General features: G+C 47.9%; 5 protein-coding genes across 5 annotated transcripts; all 5 read right to left on the bottom strand.

Annotated features, from left to right (window-relative positions):
- Positions 1-1,544: 1,544 nt before the first annotated feature.
- On the bottom strand, positions 1,545-2,600 carry LOC107263018. The gene is made up of 2 exons (XM_015729800.2): positions 2,313-2,600; positions 1,545-2,248 (listed from the first exon to the last, which is right to left on the bottom strand). The coding sequence occupies exons 1-2, from the start codon at positions 2,511-2,513 to the stop codon at positions 1,697-1,699; spliced, it is 753 nt and encodes a 250-aa protein (XP_015585286.1). The 5' UTR covers positions 2,514-2,600; the 3' UTR covers positions 1,545-1,696.
- Positions 2,601-4,278: 1,678 nt separating this feature from the next.
- Positions 4,279-5,405, bottom strand: LOC107263023. The gene is made up of 3 exons (XM_015729807.2): positions 5,249-5,405; positions 4,762-5,120; positions 4,279-4,680 (listed from the first exon to the last, which is right to left on the bottom strand). Exons 1-3 carry the CDS (start codon positions 5,350-5,352, stop codon positions 4,397-4,399), a joined length of 747 nt encoding a protein of 248 aa, XP_015585293.1. The 5' UTR covers positions 5,353-5,405; the 3' UTR covers positions 4,279-4,396.
- Positions 5,406-6,360: 955 nt separating this feature from the next.
- Positions 6,361-10,159, bottom strand: LOC107263012. The gene is made up of 4 exons (XM_015729795.2): positions 9,091-10,159; positions 8,770-9,002; positions 7,641-8,623; positions 6,361-7,386 (listed from the first exon to the last, which is right to left on the bottom strand). Exons 1-4 carry the CDS (start codon positions 9,749-9,751, stop codon positions 7,245-7,247), a joined length of 2,019 nt encoding a protein of 672 aa, XP_015585281.1. The 5' UTR covers positions 9,752-10,159; the 3' UTR covers positions 6,361-7,244.
- Positions 10,160-11,263: 1,104 nt separating this feature from the next.
- LOC112493714 lies at positions 11,264-15,271 on the bottom strand. The gene is made up of 4 exons (XM_025080451.1): positions 13,842-15,271; positions 13,462-13,587; positions 13,215-13,382; positions 11,264-13,135 (listed from the first exon to the last, which is right to left on the bottom strand). The coding sequence occupies exons 1-4, from the start codon at positions 14,575-14,577 to the stop codon at positions 12,633-12,635; spliced, it is 1,533 nt and encodes a 510-aa protein (XP_024936219.1). The 5' UTR covers positions 14,578-15,271; the 3' UTR covers positions 11,264-12,632.
- Positions 15,272-15,333: 62 nt separating this feature from the next.
- LOC107263022 lies at positions 15,334-16,784 on the bottom strand. Its single transcript, XM_015729806.2, has 2 exons — positions 16,152-16,784; positions 15,334-15,977 (listed from the first exon to the last, which is right to left on the bottom strand). Exons 1-2 carry the CDS (start codon positions 16,648-16,650, stop codon positions 15,598-15,600), a joined length of 879 nt encoding a protein of 292 aa, XP_015585292.1. The 5' UTR covers positions 16,651-16,784; the 3' UTR covers positions 15,334-15,597.
- Positions 16,785-19,901: the final 3,117 nt, after the last annotated feature.

Genomic DNA, 19,901 nt, shown 5'->3' with positions numbered 1-19,901 from the left:
ATGTTATTCGGTCGCGCATGCCGAGAATCGTCGATCGAATGAAAATTATTTAAATTTCATTCGCATATAGTAGCGTCCGTTTGTCCGTCTCATGGCGTAGCGTCCGTACACCATGGCATGCGCACCCGTGTCTATGGGAAACGGAACTTGACCATCTTTGTATGTTACCCGCTGACACGCGTCGTCCCTCCCGCGCCACCTTTTCTTTCACGCCTTCTTCATCCATCTATCTTTCTCAATTGTAAATCTCTGATTACCGCGATTAATTCATTATTTATTTGGATTTCCTCGATCATGGGTTTTCACGTGAATTATGTTACATTTCACGATCGAAGCTGCGGCCATTATCGTACGCTGGCCAACGGCCTATCCCATTTTCCTGTATGCTCTTACTTTTTTTGAATTAATAATGCTTGATTTTTCGCTGAACCTATAGTACAGCCTTGGAGAGTTTTGAGTGGAAATAATGAAGAGTGTCCGTCGAAGACTCTACTTTAGTCCCAGGACTCGGCCTCAGATAGCGTTTAGAAACATTGATCATTGGAAAATTAATAACGTTGCGTAGATGCCTGAGAATAAATGCGATGCTTTCAGTGCAGCTAGGAGCAGGTACATATCTGGTGGAGGTACGTTGGGCTACGTCAAAGAGTCCAGAGTGTAAAGAGAACTTTTCAATGTGCATTATTGTTTTCATTTAGAGATATTTTTTCCACCTGTTCGAGAGCTTGATGTGTCAAGATTTTTTCTTCGTCTCATCAGTTTCATGGTTCAGTTCGAGGTCAAGGCAATCTTGGAATAAGTATATCACGAAATTGCTTTATTCTTTTTCATTTTCGGGATAACAGAATAAATCTCACTCGAATACAAAAGTACAGATATGCTCGACACCATCGAATTGACTGTTCGCGTCAACTTGTGCAGTTCAAAGTGGGTAGACATTTTTCAATATGGCAAAGAATTGATAGATTGTTTTTCTTATTTTTGTTTATTCAATTTTTGAAGTCGACCTTGTAAGATCATTGGCCATTAATCAATTTTTATTTTTGCCCGTAGGCTTTTGTGTTTCATAAAAAGCCATGCTTTTCGCGTGTCTCTCACACCGGAATTCACATGCCTGCTTTAGTCGACTTCTGGCTGCTTAGTTGCTTTATTTGACTCGAATACTTAGAGCATCCTCGATATTTAGATCTTAGGCATTCTAACTTAAATCTTTGAGGTTTGTTTAAATTTCACATATGCATCAATAACAAATGTTAAAAAGCTAACGAACCTTCGATTAAGTTTTCTCTTAATTTTATGTCTGGTTCAATGTCTCAACGCAATCGATGCAATTGCACCTCAATAGGGCTGCACCTCAGTCTCGGTGACAATTCTGATGAAATCCAAGACGTTGTTGACTCCGATAATTCGGAAAATGAAGACGGTAGGTATAAGTACAGTAGCATCAAGGTGTATAGCACAAGCAGTTCACACACACACACACACACACAGAGAGAGAGAGAGAGAGAGAGAGAGAGAGAGAGAGAGAGAGAAAAGGCACAATGTACATTGCACGAATAATTTATTAAATAGGAGGTATAAATAGGGAAGGAAGGTACTGTACAAAAGTGAGGGACGTGGTGCGCGATCGTGATTGCTCGGGTGAGCTCAGTGAGTTGGCTCCTTTGGTTCGAGGGCTCGGCTTCTTCGGGGCTGTTCAGGGTTGAGCGTAGGCTGCATACGCGAGGTCCTGTGCTTCCTGACTCTGCGGAACGGTGTCGAAGGACCTGTACTGTGCTGCTTGGTACTCCCAAGGTCCGTGGGCCGAGATGGGAGCAGCGTGACTGTCTGCGGCGATCTTCTTGCAAAGTTGGAAGATGGCCAGACCGACGGAGACGACGAAACTGAAGAAGGAGAGCTGAAGAGCGTTCCAGGCTTTGAGGCCGAGGATACCGATGGCCAGTGGGATCAGGGTCATGGCCTTCAAGAGGACGAAGACGAGGATCGGAATGATGACCTTCTTCAGCTTGGACTTGCGGGCCTCCTGGACGGCAGCGCGACCCTCTCCGAACTTGACGTTGAAGGAGAGTTCGTCGTTCTCGATGTTGCGGGCGCTCACCTTGACGGACGATTCGAGGGGTAGCTTGAACGTGACGTCGTGGGAGCTCAGGTAAGAGCTAACATTGTCCAGGAAGGAAGCCTCGCTGCGTCCAGAGGTTTGCTCCTCCACCGGGTAGGAATTGCGGGTCACCTCGACGGTCTCTGATACCTGCAGGCGTGAAACGTGACGAGTCACTCTATTTCGCTCCGTGCCTATGAAGATTTCGACTTACCTTGAAGTTATCTTTGCGGAAGATTTGGTCCAGAAGATTGAGCACCTTGAACTTCATACAAGAGATTTCGTCGTTCTTTTGAGCACAATCGATTTTCGTCTGGTCAACCATGGCGTCCATGCTGGTGCCTTTCCAGAATTCATTTTTGGCGGGCTGCGCTGCAGCGACCGTCAGAATGACGCAAAGAACGAAGAGCTTCATGTCGTCGAGGTGTCGGCTAAGGTGCTGGACGTGCTCGATGCGTGCTGCTGCGCTTCGCCGAAGGAACTTCCGCGACTGATGCCATGTGCTTTGGGACTGGGCTATTTATACGAGGCTATGCAATATATCTACCTCGCAGTTTGTCTGCGGACTATTTGTCCCCTACTACGGGACTAATTTTCTTTTCTTTCAGTATGGTCTTCGATTATCGGGGCCTCGCGCATGACATGACTTCTTAATTACCTCCGGCCGACACGACCACCGAACCTGCTTACCTGCCAGCGGACGGATTTTCTTCTTCATCCTTCGTGTCTCCGATCGGTACGTCAATTGTAAATGCTCACTCTCGCTTTGTTGAAGATTATTTAATCGCGCATGATCTCCGTCCCGCTCGCTTTGCTACGTCATCGCTCAGTCTCCGACGCTCCGTGCGGAATGAATTTGCACGGCGAGAGTAGAGGGTGGTGATCGCGAGAAGAAGAACAAATTCACGATATTCCGGCTGGTGCTCCTGGCAGAGGTCTCCTTCGCGACACAGCAAACGGAAGATAGGAAGATAATACTTTCGAAGTTATACTTTGAAAAATACTATTTCGAGCGCGCAGGCGTTGAACTGTCATCCTATTGTCATCCTATTGTCATCGTATTGTCATCGTATTGTCATCGTATTGTCATCGCATTGATTTTGGCTCGATCGTTGAAACGCGACACGAATTTGAGGCAGACTTTCCATACGATCGACGGCATCGCGACCAAACGGTAGCACGTTTCCGGCTCTTCTTCTGGGTTAGTCGAGGTTCGGCTGGGGCCGCGATAATTATCGGCAACGCGATGTGTCGCTCGAGCGACAATTGCACGAGAGCGCCGCCCGCGACACATCGCACATCGATGCACATAGTGTGTTCGGCCAGGACGAGGCGTTTACTATTCTTTAGCATGCATCACGCGTCCTGCGTACTTCTTTCCATTTGAGTCTCTTGTGTGAGAATATGTCGGACAATCCTACCTATGATGCCGGACTTTTTATAACAATGAACTGATAATTGGATTTTTGGGTCGCAGTTAGCATAAGCATTTAGGCCAACGACCATCGATAATTTCAATTTAATAACACCCCCTTTCTCGTTCCTACGTCACCAGTCGATACGAACTCTGGGCTTTGTCCATCTCCTCCATCTTCGCATTTCTTCGCTCTCGACGTAAATCTCTCGAAAGGGATAGTGCAGGAACCTATAGTGCAGGATTATGCGATTCCTATTAAATTTGCACCCGTCCGTCAGGGTAGCGACGTTTCTCGATCACGCGACGCATATAGACGATAGCCGATAATAGACATTCGCCCCTTTTCATTTTTAAGGGTAGCCTTCCGTTTCTTCGTTTCACATTTATTCGAGCGCTATTGTATGCTTTTGCGACGAATAACCGCTGGTCAACGAAAAATCATTAAGAGTTCAATGAAAAAATAATTCTTAAGTTCGTCCGAGCTATATCTCAAACATATTTCTGTATTTGAGACATATTTCATTTAGTCATTTAGCTCAATGACACATTCAGAGAAATCTTCTCGTCTCTAAAACAATATAAGAATGGTCCCGCTTAAAAAGTCCAACTATCTAGTTCGCGCTTTGAGCATGCATCGAGCATTCGATATTGTATAGATTTTTTGTGAATCGCGTTCATTCGACTCATAGCCAGTCGATACGACAGAGGTTCGCATGTGAACATGGACTTGGATAATAAAAAGGTAAAAGCAACGTATGTGCGTCGTGTATGAAAAATGACATTTATTCGATGTAATAAATATTTGCCAGTTGAAATAAATAGTAAATAGACGTAAGTAGGTCTGATATGGAATTGTCTTTGGCTGCTGGCGAAACGGAGCCCTACTTCTTTCTGTAGGCACGGTAGGGTCCTTGAGGGGCAGTGTCCCAGTGGGGCGGATGCTCAACGGGAGGGTGACCGTAGTGAACGACCTCGTAGGCCACCTTCGGCTTCGTCAACTTAAAAATGAGCATAGCTCCACTGAGAACGAGCGAAAGGAGACCCAGGGTAAGAGCCTTCCAAGTCTTGAGGGCGATGAGGGCCAGGGCTAGGGGAACCAGTGCCGTCGCCTTGAACTTCAGGCCCAGCAGGAACGGAATCATGACCTTCTTGACGAATCCACGGCCTGAAAGAGAAAAAGAGAAAAAGGAAAAAGAATACGCATGACGTTCCTGAGATCGCCGTCGCACTGTGCCGGACGCCTTACCCTCGGTGCTCGTTGAGTCGGCCAAGGGGACGCTCAGACTGGAAGGGACGCCGTCGACCAGGGCGCGCGGTACGATCTTCGAGGCTGCAATGGCTTCCGGCAGCTTAGCCTCGAGACGGTGACTCGAGAGGAAGGCGTCGAGCTTCTCCAGCATGAGGGAGCGCAGAAGCTCCCTCCTGGCAGGATCGACCGAGGCGTAGTCCGCGTACTGGATCTCAGCGTCGTCCTCGGCCAGCTGACGCGACCTCACTACGGCCAAATCCTCCGTGATCGGGATCCTCTCCTGCTTGACGGCTTCGCTCAGGTAGGCGAGCACCTTCGGCTTGACACAGGATAACATGGATTCGCTGTCCACGCACCTGCAACGACGAACCACGAAATTGAGCCGAAGGCAGGGAAGATCAAGTAAAATCGAAGCCAAGAGTCTCCCTGCGCAACGGATGCTGACGGTGAGGCCGGGAAATCTGAAAAATTCTAAAAGACCCACCTGTAGTAAATATTTTGAAGGGCTTCGGCCGTGCTCCCGATACTCTGAGCTTTCGTCGCAGACGCGGCCAAAATGGCCAACGAAGCTAATATCAAAATCCTCATGATGGACGTCGACCGATCGATTTGCGAGACTAATCACCGAATGAGTTGCGCCACGGCGTCGCGAGGTTTTATAGCCCACGGAACGCAGAGAGACGTCCTTTGAATTTTTATGAGGCACGTGCTGTCCTCGCGAACTATCGAAGAAAGTATCAACGAGACAGATACCAGGCCGTTATCTAGGGTGCACTCCTTCCTATCCTCCTTCGCTTCCGTCACTCCTGCCCAAGTTCATGCATGGCACACATGCCCCGTACTTCCTCCCTCTTTTTACGTCTACTAGAGCGACACTCGCGCTTTCGCGCGCGATTCGAGGTCCGTTCGCGCTGCAGCGCTTTCAATGCAAATTTATTATCCCACTGTACAATTGTACTACATAATTACATAATAATGATCTCGTTGCCAACTAATTTATCCATCAAACTTCAAATGTATTATATTCCAAATTCCATATGGTAACATTGACACTTCGCAGTCGACTCTCTAAAATGATCAAAATAAAGTTCCAAAGGTTTATCCTTTCGTCCTCAAGCACAAATAGCGTATACTGACATTATCCAAAGGATCATTTAATTACTTAATTAAAATTTATTAGCAGGGGATTGGTTTCCGTAAACCCAGTAAAAATCGCACACATATATTTTCCACAAAACTCTTATATTCTCTTGTATATCATCCGTCTTATTTATTTCACTGAAACTACAATACATTACCGTTTTCATTCAATTGTATAACCTTTTATATTTCTCAAACATTAGCTTTTTCTTTTTTGTCCCTTGAAGCGGTTCGATCGTGAGAGCACTTCTAAGATATGGATCCGCATTTTGTATATATTCTTGGCAGATGCTCAAGAGGAATGAAAGTAGTCAAAATTGCACAATATACATGTAAATATACTTTACATGTTAAAATAACAATATTGTTTTTGAAATAACTCAGCTTCTAGGTGATGAACGTGGATGACGTTTCTAGGAAACACTTCTTTTACATCAAACATGACTGCGACTGATATTTCAATTGAAAATCTTGTAATTTCTTCATCATTTTTTACTGCATTAGTTTTACAGTATGTGACATGAAACTTTTTGCAATGACGGATCTCTGTCCCACGGCTTGTGTCACAATCAGAGATAATACCTTAAGTAGGAAATTTTGTTGTAACGAACCACATATGTACATGTTATTTACCGAAACAGAAACATTATTATTATTAAATAACTAAGTCCTTAACGTTATAATAATTGAAAAAATATTTATTTTCTAGCACTCATTATACTTTTAATTTACTATTTCGTGCCATGTAAAAGATATTGAGAATTCGAAATTAGGATAGATTTTCTGGAGATCATTAAGTCATACAGAAAGAGCTTGAAATAAATTAATTTATTATACATGGCATTGCAGATTAAAACGTAATGTACAGTTGATAATTTTTGAGCACATCTGTAATATGCAGATTGACCTCCCATTGTATTTTCGTTTCATTATAAGTGAATCAATCAGCAGTTGCATTATTACTAAGGAGCTTAAATGGAGATTTTGGGCATGGCACCCGAACATTTAAAAATACAGAATCTGACATCTCGTCGGTAGGCAGAATCCTGGATTCAGTTCAATTTGAAGATGTATCTCTAGAAGATCTACACGTCGGTGCGATTGCCGGCAGGAGATACGATTCCCGCACCGATACCGAGGAGGCATCTTGTGCCTTGCTCACTCGTGGCTCGTGGCTCGTGGCTCGTGGCCCGTGCGTGTCCTGTGCCCGTCGTCACATGCGTCTTGTCGGTCTAAAACGGGAGTAGCCGAATGTAGAGTAGTCGAACCAGGAGAAGGAGGCACGAGGTCACGAACAAGGAGTCATGAATGGCAAAGCGACGAAACGAAGGAGCGCAGCACTATTGTGCGCTGCCAATGTGACACGGATAGGAGGCGGAACAATCGCCGCCGTCTTGTCCGAATCGCGCTGCCGCAAGGTACCGCATGAATCTCTGGCCCGAGGAGCTGCTCTCGACTCCACGCTTCAGTTCTTCGGGATTCCTGAAATTATACATATATACGTAGCTTAGAATGACATGCAGCTCACGAGGCAGTATAATATTTTACACAAATAACTCTGTGTACACTGAGCGCCAACGATGACCTGCTGGAGTGAGGATGCTGAATCGGCCGACGGTTCTTCGAGATTCATCCCGCGTCAGGACGTCGTTGAAGCCGAGTGACGCTCATTGTCAGTGAACTATACTGAATTGTGGAATTGTGGAGTTGCGGAGTTGTGGAGATTCAAAAATTACCTCGAGAGTTCGTTTGACACCAAGTTGCTGTGCGGCGAGTAGAGACTCGGATTTCTGTACATACTGCAGACCAGCCTCTCCCTGCACCCTTCGTCGACGAACTTCAATTGCCTGAAAGTCTCGTCGAGTCTTCCGAGAATTCCTCCGTAGAACTCATCGTCGTACGTTGTCGATCCGTTGCTTCTAGATGACGAAGAAGACAGAACGCCTTCTGCTCGTCTCTGAGCGGCATTTCGATGCTGATCGGCTCGAAGCCCAGCAGGTGGCGCAAAATGTTGTTGCTGTTGCTGCGGAATGGACTGAGGGACCGATTGGACGTGGGCCGCATTCTGAGAGTGTACCGGGCTCTGATAGCTGTTTGGACGAAGATGAGCCTCGGCAAAGGGCGTGTTCATGCTAGAGGGAGTCGACTGAAGGAAAATCGGATTCGAAATAGTCGGAGCGACTCCAGGAGAGGGAGAGCCGGCAGTGCGCAGTTGTTGCATCACGACACGACGGGCAATGTCGAGCCTTGAATCTGGAGCGTATCCGGCATAAGCCAAATTTTGGGCCTGCACTCCTGCGGGTAAGTTCTTATCTGTCGGATAGACAGAAAAACGCACTGGTTTCGCGTTAGCCGCGTACTGGCCAATTCCGTAGGTGGACGCGGAGTACGCGGACGCCGAACTTCCGCGCAAGGAACTCGACCATGGATTGGGGACGGCACCGTGGCTTGAATCGTGTCCCGGTGCACGTCCCGGAACTGGAACTGGAGCCGGCAGCACACCGGGCGGATGATGCTGCTGCCCAGGAGTCTCCTCGTACGGATCCTCGTAGGGTTCTATACCCCACTCCTTGAGTTCTTCCATATCTTTCCTATACTGTATGTGGGGATGAGCGTAGTCGTAACCATCGAAGTCTTCCTCGTGATAAGGGTGGTCGTGATGATTGTGGTAAGCTGGCACAGGAACCGGGACTGGAACGTGATGGTGATGATGCGCGATCTGGAAGCGAACGTGTAAGAGTAGAGATGAAGAATCGCCCGTATGGATTTGAACTCGCAAGTGACAGGTACATAGTCCAATACGAGGGATCGTTTATCTATACACACATATATATATATATTCTGGCAGTTGCTTGGTTCAATTACCTGATGGTGATGATGGTGGTACTTGGTACCCTGAACCGTATAATAACTTGAGCACAGCTTGAAGATGTGTGCAAATGCAGGAATGAAGAAGAGCAGCAGCTTCAAAAAGAGCTTCTTCGCCGTTCCAATTCCAAAGAGAAATGGAATAATGAACATGAACTTGACCTTGATCAGTTTGATAATGAGCAGCAGAGCCAGGAAGCTCATTAAGAGCTTATTTTGAATAAACTTTTCTAAAGGGAAAATATAATAAAGTGTTATTAGAGCCGCAAAAGCGCGTCGCAGCCGAGCTCAGTCTAAATGGAGCAGCTTCTGGCTTACTTATTTTCTTGAAAATTCGAGGCTCGTTCGAAAGTCCCCGTTGTCCAAAGTCCAATCTGACCAAAGCGCCGCTCTCGTCGACCTCTCGTGGACTTATTTTGACGGTTGACCCTTCGAAGAAGAATTCCGGCAGCTGTATCTCGTAATCTCTAGTCGCTAGGAATTTTATAGCCTTCCCTCGAAGAGCGCTCGTAACCTCTTCGAGAGGCGATGCCGGTTCGTCCTCGGCCTCGACCTCCGAAGCCCTCCCTCCCTCTTCCTCCGCAAAGCTTCGTCCTTCCTCCCGTGCCTCGTGCTTCTCTTCCACGAGGTTCTCACTGAGTGCGTCATCGTCGGGCAGACTTTTCGCGGAATTGGCGCAAGCCTCGTAGTCGAGGTTGTTCCTTGTGAGAACGAGGCCACCGAAGACGGTCATATTGTCCCGATCCTCGAAGGTGTCATCCAAGTAGGAATAAACGTTTTTCTGAATGCAGGAGAAAGACGATTGGTTGGCGCAATCGCGGAGTAATCCGCGCCAGAGTTCGTTTCCGTGGCTCGCATCGTATCCCTTGAAATTTTTCAGGCTGAGAAACCTTGCGTATGATTTTATTTTCTCAAATCCCGATAACTGGCCGTTCGCAAGTACGATCAAGAGACACGTTAGAATGACGCGCCAATGCATCTTAGCAATCCAGCAGGTGCGAGCGGATCACTCGCTTCGCGGAGGCTCGAGCTTTCCCAATCCAGGCGAACTCTGCCGAATCTTTTGGACAAGCTCGCTGGACTCGGGGACACGAGAGATCGATCTTCCTTATCTACACTTTCTCTTTCTCTTGCAGTCACTTCGTAGCCGCTCATTCACTCGGCAATCGCGCGCGTCCTTAGGTTGTCCTTATAGGTAGTGAAGATCTGCACGTTGGCAAGCGCAAAGACGTCGCATGTCCACTGTAACAGTAGCGTCACGAGTCACCGTCACCGTCACCGTCACCGTGTCACCGTGTCACCATCTGCTGGGGATCCAACCCGACGACCTTGAGTCCATCGGAGATGCGCTTCGAGCGATCTCCCGTTTGACACTAACCTCGAAGCTGCGCCGTCTTGGCGGTTAGGATCGAGTCGAGCCGCGGCAAGTGTGTCAGAGAGCCTCCTACTCCGACGGACGACGAGGAAGGTCATTATCTTCTCGGTCGTCTGGGCTGGAGCGCCTTACAGCTAATACGTGAACGAAATTCGAAAGGCAATCAGCCAATCACCCTTTCGAAGTTGATCTTCAACTCGATCCTTCGTCATCGAGAACGCGTATGACTGCCCAATTTCTGCTTCTGACTTGCGTTTTCAGATTTCACGCGGACATGCAATTCTGGCGCGACAGGATTAGTGCGTTGCCTATAAAATACAAGGAGACTGAAAAAACTATAATTGAATTGGTAGCAGAAGAAAGAAGGACAAAGAGCGCTGTACTTCGGGAAGAAAGTATAGGTCGAAATTGTCAAGAGCGTAGCCGAGATCGAGTAGAAGCAGCGAACTCGTTCGGCGTGGCCGCCGGCTCGAGGTGGCCCCCGCTGCCCACCTGAATTCCATTGACCCACAATAGTGGCCAGCCGGACAGGCAGCTGGGATACCAACTTGCCAAGTAGGCGGCTAACGCGAGTAGCTGCGTTCTGAGTTCTGAGTTCCGAGCGGCTTTACACATTTGATCGCGTCCCCGAGAAACCGAGAAAGAGGCTATACCCTGTTCTCGGTAAATAAAAGATACGCGGATCACCGACCTGATCAAACGATTCCTTCATTCCTTCTACGTCGACGTAGATCCCTGGGCTTCCTGAGGTCATTCGATCGAGATAATCGGAAGCGCTGCGACTCAGCACCGGATTCGCGTTATATTTACCGCGGACGCGGACGATGGATTCCGGTATTTGAAGAGTGCAAGTTTGAATCGATAGAAGAAGGAAGCTGACTGCCCTCGGCCCGATACGGAGAACGGGACGAAGCACGCTAGTTTTTCTTCATTTAGTGAACTCACCGTAAAACGAGGACTTTCTCTGGGTTTCCCGATAGTCGAACCTCTCTAACTCTTAAAATTAGAAGTAAATCGATCTATACCCGATTCCCGAACAATGGTAGTCCGCTTGATTTGTAAAATTTAAAAAAAGAAGAGCCGAATAGAGCCCGCGCAGCGTCGCTCATACTTGGAATCTCTGCGACTGTGACAGATCACAGCGAATATAAATCGAAATTCATTTGGAGGTTAAAACGCATAATGTAGGTCGTCCGAATCGTAGAAGCACCTCAGGCTAAGGCATACGAGGTGAGAAAAAATGGGGAAAAAAACAAAATCAAGCAAATTAGTGGGCTAACAGGAAGAAGAGCGATTGAGCCGCGCGTCGGCACGAATCGCAGGAAACCGTTATTCATATACATATTTGTGCGTGCGCGTTCAGAATAAGGAATTCGGATGATCTTTGGACTAACTCGGAAAAGTATTACATCTTTGTTCGATAGACGGTCGCGTTCCATACTTGCCGTTCCCATACTTGGCACCCTCGTAATTACCAAGGGTGACACGCGGAACAGATCGAATATTTGCAAACATTTGAAAAGTGACTGGCCTCGGTTTTCCCTTGTAGAAATAATAACTGTGTGGAGGTAAGGCAATGCAACGCTTGCGCTGAGTTGGGCCGAGCTGGGGCCTGGCCAGGGCCCGTTTTCAATTCCCTTATAATGAAGGTGAAGTATATAAAATCCATTATGTTATTAATATTCATAAAAATATACCAAATATACATATAATTCATACAAGATAGTAATTGTGTTTATAAAATAAATATGGAAAAGTGATCGCATACTATGTTTTTACTTGCGGTTGTTGGGTACATACATACATGTACTGCATATCTATGCAGTATCTATGCAGTGCTGTGAGAAAGACTCGAACCTGCGATTTTCGGAATGCTCAAATTGAGGGAGCGTGCAGCCTCTACTCGTTGAGCCACACTTATGAATGTTACTTTGACTAAGAATTGTAAACATGAATAATTATACATATAATAGAAACGTTACAAAATAAATAGAAAAGTATTTCAATATATCAAGTCCAATTTTACGTTTAATGATTTAGAATTTAATTATATATCAGTTTGTTTGGTTCAAAAGGTGTGATTCAATCTTAGAAAACAAGTTAATTTGTAATCGCAAACGTTAAAATATTCAACATGAAAAAAATATTGTAATGTAGTTGACTGAACATCTCGTTTATATTAATCCTATAGAGAAATATGACTATTTGGAAAGTCTAAATGCCGACTCGCATCTAACCAGGAACTAGCTAGTCTGCTCTCAAGTTAAGAAATCGAGGGTTTCCCTAAATATTCTGGTGAGGCCATGTCCAGTATCTGGGCCTGCCTGGTTTCATTTCTACTAGGGTTACTGTCAAACGAAAGAGACGAGGACGATGTGTCCACTGTCTTCCAGGATGCAACACTCTATTCCATGATTTCGATAGTTCTTTCTTTCCCGGACATCTTTTGAGGGTTGCAATGCCTTTATTAAGAATTTAAATATAGTTATGTATTGAAAACGTTCTCGTCATGAAAATGTGTAATTCGTTGTATATTTATGCTGGCTGAGGACTGGAGTGGGGCGCTGGCATTGACGGCAGTGGACTTTGAAGTATCTGAATTCCTTTTCGTGTTTCGGTAGTGTTCATAATATCGAAAAGCAAGCGGCGCCGCACGAATCGATTGCCGACGTGGAAGTTGCGAGGCGATACCGTCTGGGGAATATTCCGGATTTTCGTTGGTCGTGTTTCGTCCAATAATCATGGATTTTTCATTGGAGCTACCGAGTGCGCCATTTTTGAAGCTGCGTCCCCAGCCTCCTCCGCCGCCGCCGCCGCCGCCGCCGCCACCGGCGTAATCGTAACCATCAGCACCTCCCGATGGCGGTCCGTAACTACTTGCTGGCGGAGCGCCGTAACTGTCAGACGGGCCGCCGGCGCAGCAGCCAGCGCCACCAGCACTAGAGCCTCCGGATGCCTTTGTCACTAGGATTATCTCCTTGAGAGGACCTGTAGACAGGACATATATAGAAGGGTCACGCAACTACATAATGCAAGCAGCCGCATTATCAATTACGACGTGACTCACCGGCTCCACCGCCGCCGCCAGCAGCGCTTTGCCAAGGTGCACCTCCTCCTCCGCCGCCAGCGCCACCTTTCTTCAAAGCCATCAATTTCTGAATGAGCATGAATTTCGATATCATCAAAGACATGCCAGCCATCATCATGCCTTTCATGGCAGTGAGCCCTATCACACCTGAAAAATAAATTTTGCAACAGATTATAGGATAACGCGAGTGGCTGGGCATGTGGCTTCGGGAACTCTTGTAGCGTACCCATTATTTTCATCTTGATCATCATGAGCATGAACATCATCATCCGCTTGCATTTTCCGCCCCCACCGCCGCCACCTTTGTTTCCCTTTCCGCCTCCTCCTCCTCCGCCGCCCATTTTCCCACGACCTAAAACCAATAAAGCACGCGCAAATGTTGGTAATTTTTAAGGGCAAAGATGATTACAGTGGTCCAGTTACGGTAGTCCTGTGTGAACTGGAAGATGAATAGGGAAGATGAGTAGGTGCCCCTCCGAAGGCATCGGGCTAGTGGACGGAGGAAATCTACTGGTGCGACTCGAGCTGCAAATGAAATAAGGAATGGAGCACAGAGAGGATGGAAGATGGAAGATGGAAGATGGAAGATGGGTTAAATTGACAAACCTTCAAGAAGATCATTGCGCTCTTCCTGAAGTTCGGCGGGTTCGGCAGGTTCCTCGAATTCGACATCTATTCTGCTGCGCTCCTCTCTTCCATTAAGTCGCGGCAGAGTGATGCGCAGGGAGAATGTCTCGAAGAAGTTCTCGATGGCGCGGTCGATCGTCTCGGCAAGAGGAGCGTCGACCGTTCGTCGGTCGGTTACCGTCCGGACGGGAGCTCGCGTCCTTACCAGCTTCACCGCTTCGCCGAGAATAGTTATCTCGTCGAGACGGCCGACAGCCTCAAGGAAAAGAGTCAAGCGCTTCCCGACGCACGTCAGCGACAGTTTGAAGATGCAGCCTCCGATGTCTTTTACAGGGAATCTCGGGAATCTGTCGTCGGCGTTTAAAGACTCGTTCGAGCGAAGCGACGCGTTCTCGGCAGGGACCATTCTCACGTCGACGCGCACGCCATTTTTCCGAAAGGCAAAGATTGCTTTCCCGGCGCCGGATGTCGGCGCCGTGGTCGGCGCCGGGGTCGGCGCCACTTCTTCCACCGCCGCCGCGTCGGCCGACACCAGTTGCGACTCGTAGGGCTCGATGTCTGGCTCGTAGTACTCGAGCGGGCGTGACTCTGCGCGATTCGCGTTGCTTCCCGCTCCTGTCACGTTTGGCAAAGGACAAAGGAAAAGAACAAGGACGACGAACGAAGAAACAGGAAGCGAAGGCTGCCAGAAGTTTCCTAGCGGATCGCTCGTCATTATCTTCAGATCACTCGAAGGATTCGCAGAACTCCCAGGAAATTACGTAGTTCTCTTGGTCGCGTAAATTTTTCCGAATTTACTCTTCACAAAGGAGGAAGTGATGTAATTCGTCCGCACTAGTGCACCCACTGTCGTGCGCTACTGCTGGCCAATCCTTTATATACAGTGAGATTTATGTCATTTCTGGATTTTTGAAAATGTTTCTCTTACGCCTCAGTCACGATTCCCATTATTCCTTCGAACTCGGAGAATCCGAATTAATGACAGACTGCGCTCGTAATATAATAATACTCGAGCGAGGCTCCGACAACTCTGGTGTTCTTATTCCTATTGTAAGATGTGCGTGCTTTAAAGTGTACATATTGTAAAAACAAAGTTTATTCGAAGGACAGAAGGAAACAATAAATTAAATGAAGGAAACAACATGTACATCGAGAAGGTTCTGGACGCATCGATTTCGACGCCTCCCTTCAATAAATACTCTTAACCTGCGCGGCATCGTAATCGTGGCAATAACGATGATAAAGCTAACGATCACGTGGGTGGATGCTATTATATAATCAATAGTGCGCCTAACGGTAAGTGGGGATTTGCCACTGCCGGAATGAGTAGGAGATTGATGGTAGAAGAAGAAGAAGAAGAAGAAGAAGAGAGATGAAAGACGGGACATTAAACGAACAGAGAGAGAGAGAGAGAGCCGGAATGAGTAGGAGATTGATGGTAGAGGATGCTATTATATAATCAATAGTGCGCCTAACGGTAAGTGGGGATTTGCCACTGCCGGAATGAGTAGGAGATTGATGGTAGAAGAAGAAGAAGAAGAAGAAGAAGAGAGATGAAAGACGGGACATTAAACGAACAGAGAGAGAGAGAGAGAGAGAGAGAGAGAGAGAATAAAGTTGCTGCAGTGGTTGACGGACGTTATGACGGACGTCACCGCTCACAAGCAGAGGCGCAACAGCGTCGAAAGAGGAAGGAAGATGGATTTGCGGAAGGTGAAACGAATTAAAGAATTAACTAATTCTGCCGGAGGGATCTGCGGTCGCGAACGTTGCCGTACTTGAGGACGGCGTCGTGGAGGTTCTCGTGGATCGAATCGAGCGACCGTCCGTATCCGGAGTGGCCGTATCCGTGACCATGATGCTCCTCCGAGCTGTGGGTGTGCGAACTCGTGTACACGGGCTTGCTCACGATTTCGTAGGTCGTCTTCTTTTCGCCACCGCCGGCCAGCGACTTGAGCCCAACAATGGCGGAGAGCATCAGGGCCATCAATCCTGTCATCAGAGCCTTACCGGCGAGAAGGGCCAAAGCGCCGAAGCCCACTGCTCCCAGGGTCCCTTTCATCATCATAAGGCCCGCCATCAGAGTGCCCATTCCACCTTTGTCCTTTTTGCGTCCTGTCAAATGGATGGGAGTTTAAGAATTTTCATAATCACATGCTGCCCCGTATATCAATTATTCTATTACGAAATCGATGAAAATTATTTGAAATCAATCGACCTGGGTCAAGCAATCGTCATGCTATGGGTGCTCCTAACAGACGTTCAAGAGCCAGAACAATGTTTACGTACCAGTCTCAACATTTTGGTTTCCCGAAAGTCCCAGTTGGGCGAGCGTCTCCTCGTTGAAGGCCCGAGCGGCCTCAAAGGTTCTCGGGTCGAAGAGTTTTATCGAGATGGCATGGCTGTTGAGGTAACTGCCGACCTTGTGAATGAGGTAGGCGTCGAGACGCTTGTCCACGTCATTCGGAAAGTCTCTGGCCAGATTTGCAACGATCTCGGAGGCAGGAACATCCTTTGGGCCATTCTCCTTGATTAGCGACACACCCGGTAGTATTCCCAGGTCCTCCGTTTCACCGAGCTTATCCAGGAAAGAAACGACGTCCAGTTTGAGGCACGTTGCGCTGTAGGACTTTCCGCAATCCTTGTTTAAGGTGGACGCAAGTCCTTCCGGAGACTCCTCGACCGATTGTCTGGCTGTTCGCTGCTCTATCTCGGCGCTCGTCCCCAGCACGAGGACGCTCGCGCAGCACACGAGCACCAGAGAGATGGACGCAGCCGAGTCCTTCATTGTGCCAATTCGACTTGAAGCTTCGAAACTGGATAATGGAAAGCTCTCTCGGGGAAGGGAAGGGTCGGGGAGCTCGATGTCGGGGCACTGGGCCGATATTTCCTTGAGCCGGTACGACGCGAGCGGACGAGACTCCTAGTGCGCACTGAATATGCCATCCAATAGTTCCACTATATATAGCGAGTCCAGGGATCCTTTTTCCCTTTTTTCCTTTCGATCGTTCATACATTCTCCAAGCAGAGCAGAGCAAAGCAGAATAGAGCAGCGCAGAGCAGCGCAGAGCAGAGCCGTCGTAGCACACACAGCAGAGGAAGGCAGCGCAGAGCACGGCTCAGCAGAGTGGAGGAGCGTAAACAAGCGCATGCCGGAGCGGAGGCGATCCTCTTCTTCTTATTCTTATTCTTATTGTTACTCTTATTCTTCCTTTTCCTCATAGCGTTCAAGGCGCTCGCGATGCTCGAGGCGAGCCCCTCTCGCTCAGCTGGTTGCGCCTTTTACTCTTAGCGTGGAGGGAGGGCCAGCAAATAGAGCGGAGAATTCAAATCTCAGTCAAAATTATAAAAAGTCCACGAGGAAAAAAGCGACTTCGCGGCTGGATATCATTTCTTCATAATTGCCCATGGTAACCTCGAGAAGCGCCGATGGATCCATTATGTACGTAGGATAGGATCGCTGAAAGTCTTGCGACATTTTGAATTTCGCTCGCCACGTCTTGATCGCTCTTGTTGCTCGGAGCTGCCGATGGGCTTCTTATGCAGTTGCGAGAGGACCAGCCACTAACAGCCCGAGCGTTGCGTCGCTATCGGCTATGAAGGAAAAAGGAAAGAAAAAGGAGAGAAAAAAGTAAAGAAGAAGAAAAGGCGCGGAACAGTGAAACCGCGAGACGGTTTTCGAGTCTTCGACTCTGATTCTTCGGTGACCGATATCCTTTTTGCATCCCTCGCGACTGGTTCTCTCGTTAGAAATCACTTTCCCCCAGGTCGTGCGCTCGTCACGCCTCCGAGAATAAGCCAATCATCCTCCTCGATCTTCGAAACGAAGGCGTCGCGCACGTCTCAACGGAACTACGAGCGGCCCACTTTCCCGGGTGCAGATTGAATTTTCGCAGAGCACGAAACGGACACCGAGAAAGTTGATAATCTTCAAGAAAAGAAGTGTGCGTAATGGCGTAGATGGTACGCGCCTAGGAAGGCACGCGTTCCGTCTGCTCACCATGCGGAACGAGCACGGTTCAGTCCCTTCGTAATATTTCTATCGGACTATCTGTCTCGAGTGGCCGAATCGTCTCGTTCCTTTTGTCAAGTGTCTTTCTTCGCGGCTAACGATCAGCCACTTTGCCCGTGTGGCCCACACACACCACCCTACTAGTTTTCACCTCAGCTCTTTCCTACGTTTTCACCTCTGGCGAATGGTAAAAAGGCTTAGCCAATTCCACTGGTTCCCCAAAATTCCCCCGTTCCGTCCATCCTATCTGTCTGTGGGCTGCCTCCACCTTGACACGTGCACACACGCGCGTCTCGATAGTATACAGAGCTTCATCGTATCCTTCCTCATTCTAACGGCTAGCTGATCAGTCTTTCCCTCTTCGTTTCTCTTCTGTACTCTTAATAAGTGGAGCGAACGGAGATCGGGTTCACGGTTGCCACTGGACCCTATCGTAGCCACAAAAAGTCGAGACGTGGCACACCTAATTTGCAATCTAACAATCAGTCTAGTTTACTCAGTTATTTTCTACCCCACTCGAAGATCCTTCCGCTGCGCAATAGCCAACATAATCGAGGAAAAATTGTCGTATTTGAGGGTCGTTTTACGTATTCGAGGAAATGCTTATAACTCTTTAGCTCGAACCGCAATGTTGCTTTAGAAGCTACTTTTCAAGATTTTTTCGAGCACTTTTCTTTCTTCCCTTCCCTCTCTAATCCGTCCTTGTCATAAAATGACAAAGAGAAGGGCCGGAGGGAGGAAAGAAGAAATCCACCTCGTCCTCTATCGACTTGGCATGTCGACAACTTCGACAACCGATACTCAGCTTCCGTGGGTATTTCCTGACATGGAAATCGTCCTTTCTACAGACCTCACATATCGGCACAATGAAGGGTTTACAAATTTGTAGGTCGCCGTTTTGGCTTCCCAGCAGATTATTAACAGCACGTGATCGCAACATTCGTATACATATGTATTTATGGTACCAAATACCATTACGCAAGTTGCATTATTAGGCATCCTTCGTACGCAGCCTGCGAGAATGTATCTTTTAAATTTTTATCAACACTTGTGTATTTTTTATGAAATTGCGACCAATTTTTTTCACTTTCTCAGTTGCCAAAAGTTCCTACTAGCTCACTGAAAGATATTTTCATATTGACAATTCAAAAGTGAACCACCAAATCCTTTGCTACTGTCGCATATTTCATGAGACTCAGTGATCCTAACCTAAGAAATTGCGAGATGGGAAGAGCTATCAATTTCCCATCGTTATATCCACCGTCAGGATGGGGTTTTCTGCAAGGACACGACAAGGAAAATATTTTTTGACCAGTGCAATACGTATAACTATACGGTGTCACTTAGCAGAACTGAAAATGAACTTGTAGGAAACGAAGTGCAATGCCGGCAAGAGGCACGAAGAAGGGAAAAAGAATATTCGCCTCTCGTTGCCGATGCGTGACCATCACTCGACCAGAGGTGGAAGAGTGCGCATGGCGAGCTCAGCGAAAATGGAGCCACCGACTCGCCTTTATACCGTCGCCAAGTTGAATCCCCCCCATCGAATCCTTTGGCCCGACACAAGGTAGTTCAAAATCAGTGGCATGCCCGCTCCGCTGCATCTCAGCGCGAAAGTAGCTCGGATCCCCCCTCCCCGCTTTCACACTGCCCCACTGCCCCACTGCCCCACTGTCCCACTGCCCCACTGCCCCGCAGATGTTTCCGTGCCCCCTTCGTCATCTACACCCAGCTCGTCTAACTGCTCACAACCGATACCGTTCCCAACTGCTACTGCCCCTCCTGTCACGATAGTCGCGCGAGTGTGTTGGGTCACTGCCCGAGCGTCAGGGGATTCGTGAGCGGCGAGGGGAGGAATGCTGCTCACTTTGTGCACGGCGACACACTGACCTTAATGCGATTTGCGCTGGCTAGAAGGACTTAGGAGACGCGAAGAGGGCTTCGGGTGGGCAGACAGAATATACGGGTCGCGTTCCCTCCAAAGTTTTCCTTTACGCTTTGCCATCCTCGTATCGGGGGGGGGGGGG

The sequence above is a fragment of the Cephus cinctus genome, unplaced genomic scaffold (genome assembly GCF_000341935.2).
Source record: "Cephus cinctus unplaced genomic scaffold, Ccin1 Ccin1_scaffold0132, whole genome shotgun sequence".
NCBI lineage: Eukaryota > Metazoa > Arthropoda > Insecta > Hymenoptera > Cephidae > Cephus > Cephus cinctus.
The sequence above is the reverse complement of the archived record's forward strand: the minus strand, read 5'-3'. Positions and strand labels throughout refer to the sequence as shown.

What these genes read in the sequence shown, in the direction of transcription:
- LOC107263023 (XM_015729807.2), bottom strand. Translation starts at nt 5,352, where the DNA reads ATGAGGATTTTGATATTAGCTTCGTTGGCCATTTTGGCCGCGTCTGCG. An exon ending in CTTCAAAATATTTACTACAG is followed by an intron (nt 5,121 to 5,248) that starts GTGGGTCTTTTA and finishes TCGTCGTTGCAG; the next exon opens with GTGCGTGGACAGCGAATCCA. An exon ending in CGACTCAACGAGCACCGAGG is followed by an intron (nt 4,681 to 4,761) that starts GTAAGGCGTCCG and finishes TTTCTCTTTCAG; the next exon opens with GCCGTGGATTCGTCAAGAAG.
- LOC107263018 (XM_015729800.2), bottom strand. Translation starts at nt 2,513, where the DNA reads ATGAAGCTCTTCGTTCTTTGCGTCATTCTGACGGTCGCTGCAGCGCAG. An exon ending in TCCGCAAAGATAACTTCAAG is followed by an intron (nt 2,249 to 2,312) that starts GTAAGTCGAAAT and finishes TCACGCCTGCAG; the next exon opens with GTATCAGAGACCGTCGAGGT.
- LOC107263012 (XM_015729795.2), bottom strand. Translation starts at nt 9,751, where the DNA reads ATGCATTGGCGCGTCATTCTAACGTGTCTCTTGATCGTACTTGCGAAC. An exon ending in TCGAATTTTCAAGAAAATAA is followed by an intron (nt 9,003 to 9,090) that starts GTAAGCCAGAAG and finishes TTTTCCCTTTAG; the next exon opens with AAAAGTTTATTCAAAATAAG. An exon ending in GTGTCAAACGAACTCTCGAG is followed by an intron (nt 7,387 to 7,640) that starts GTAATTTTTGAA and finishes GTATAATTTCAG; the next exon opens with GAATCCCGAAGAACTGAAGC.
- LOC107263022 (XM_015729806.2), bottom strand. Translation starts at nt 16,650, where the DNA reads ATGAAGGACTCGGCTGCGTCCATCTCTCTGGTGCTCGTGTGCTGCGCG. An exon ending in AAACCAAAATGTTGAGACTG is followed by an intron (nt 15,978 to 16,151) that starts GTACGTAAACAT and finishes TCCATTTGACAG; the next exon opens with GACGCAAAAAGGACAAAGGT.
- LOC112493714 (XM_025080451.1), bottom strand. Translation starts at nt 14,577, where the DNA reads ATGACGAGCGATCCGCTAGGAAACTTCTGGCAGCCTTCGCTTCCTGTT. An exon ending in GCGCAATGATCTTCTTGAAG is followed by an intron (nt 13,588 to 13,841) that starts GTTTGTCAATTT and finishes TATTGGTTTTAG; the next exon opens with GTCGTGGGAAAATGGGCGGC. An exon ending in GATCAAGATGAAAATAATGG is followed by an intron (nt 13,383 to 13,461) that starts GTACGCTACAAG and finishes TTTATTTTTCAG; the next exon opens with GTGTGATAGGGCTCACTGCC.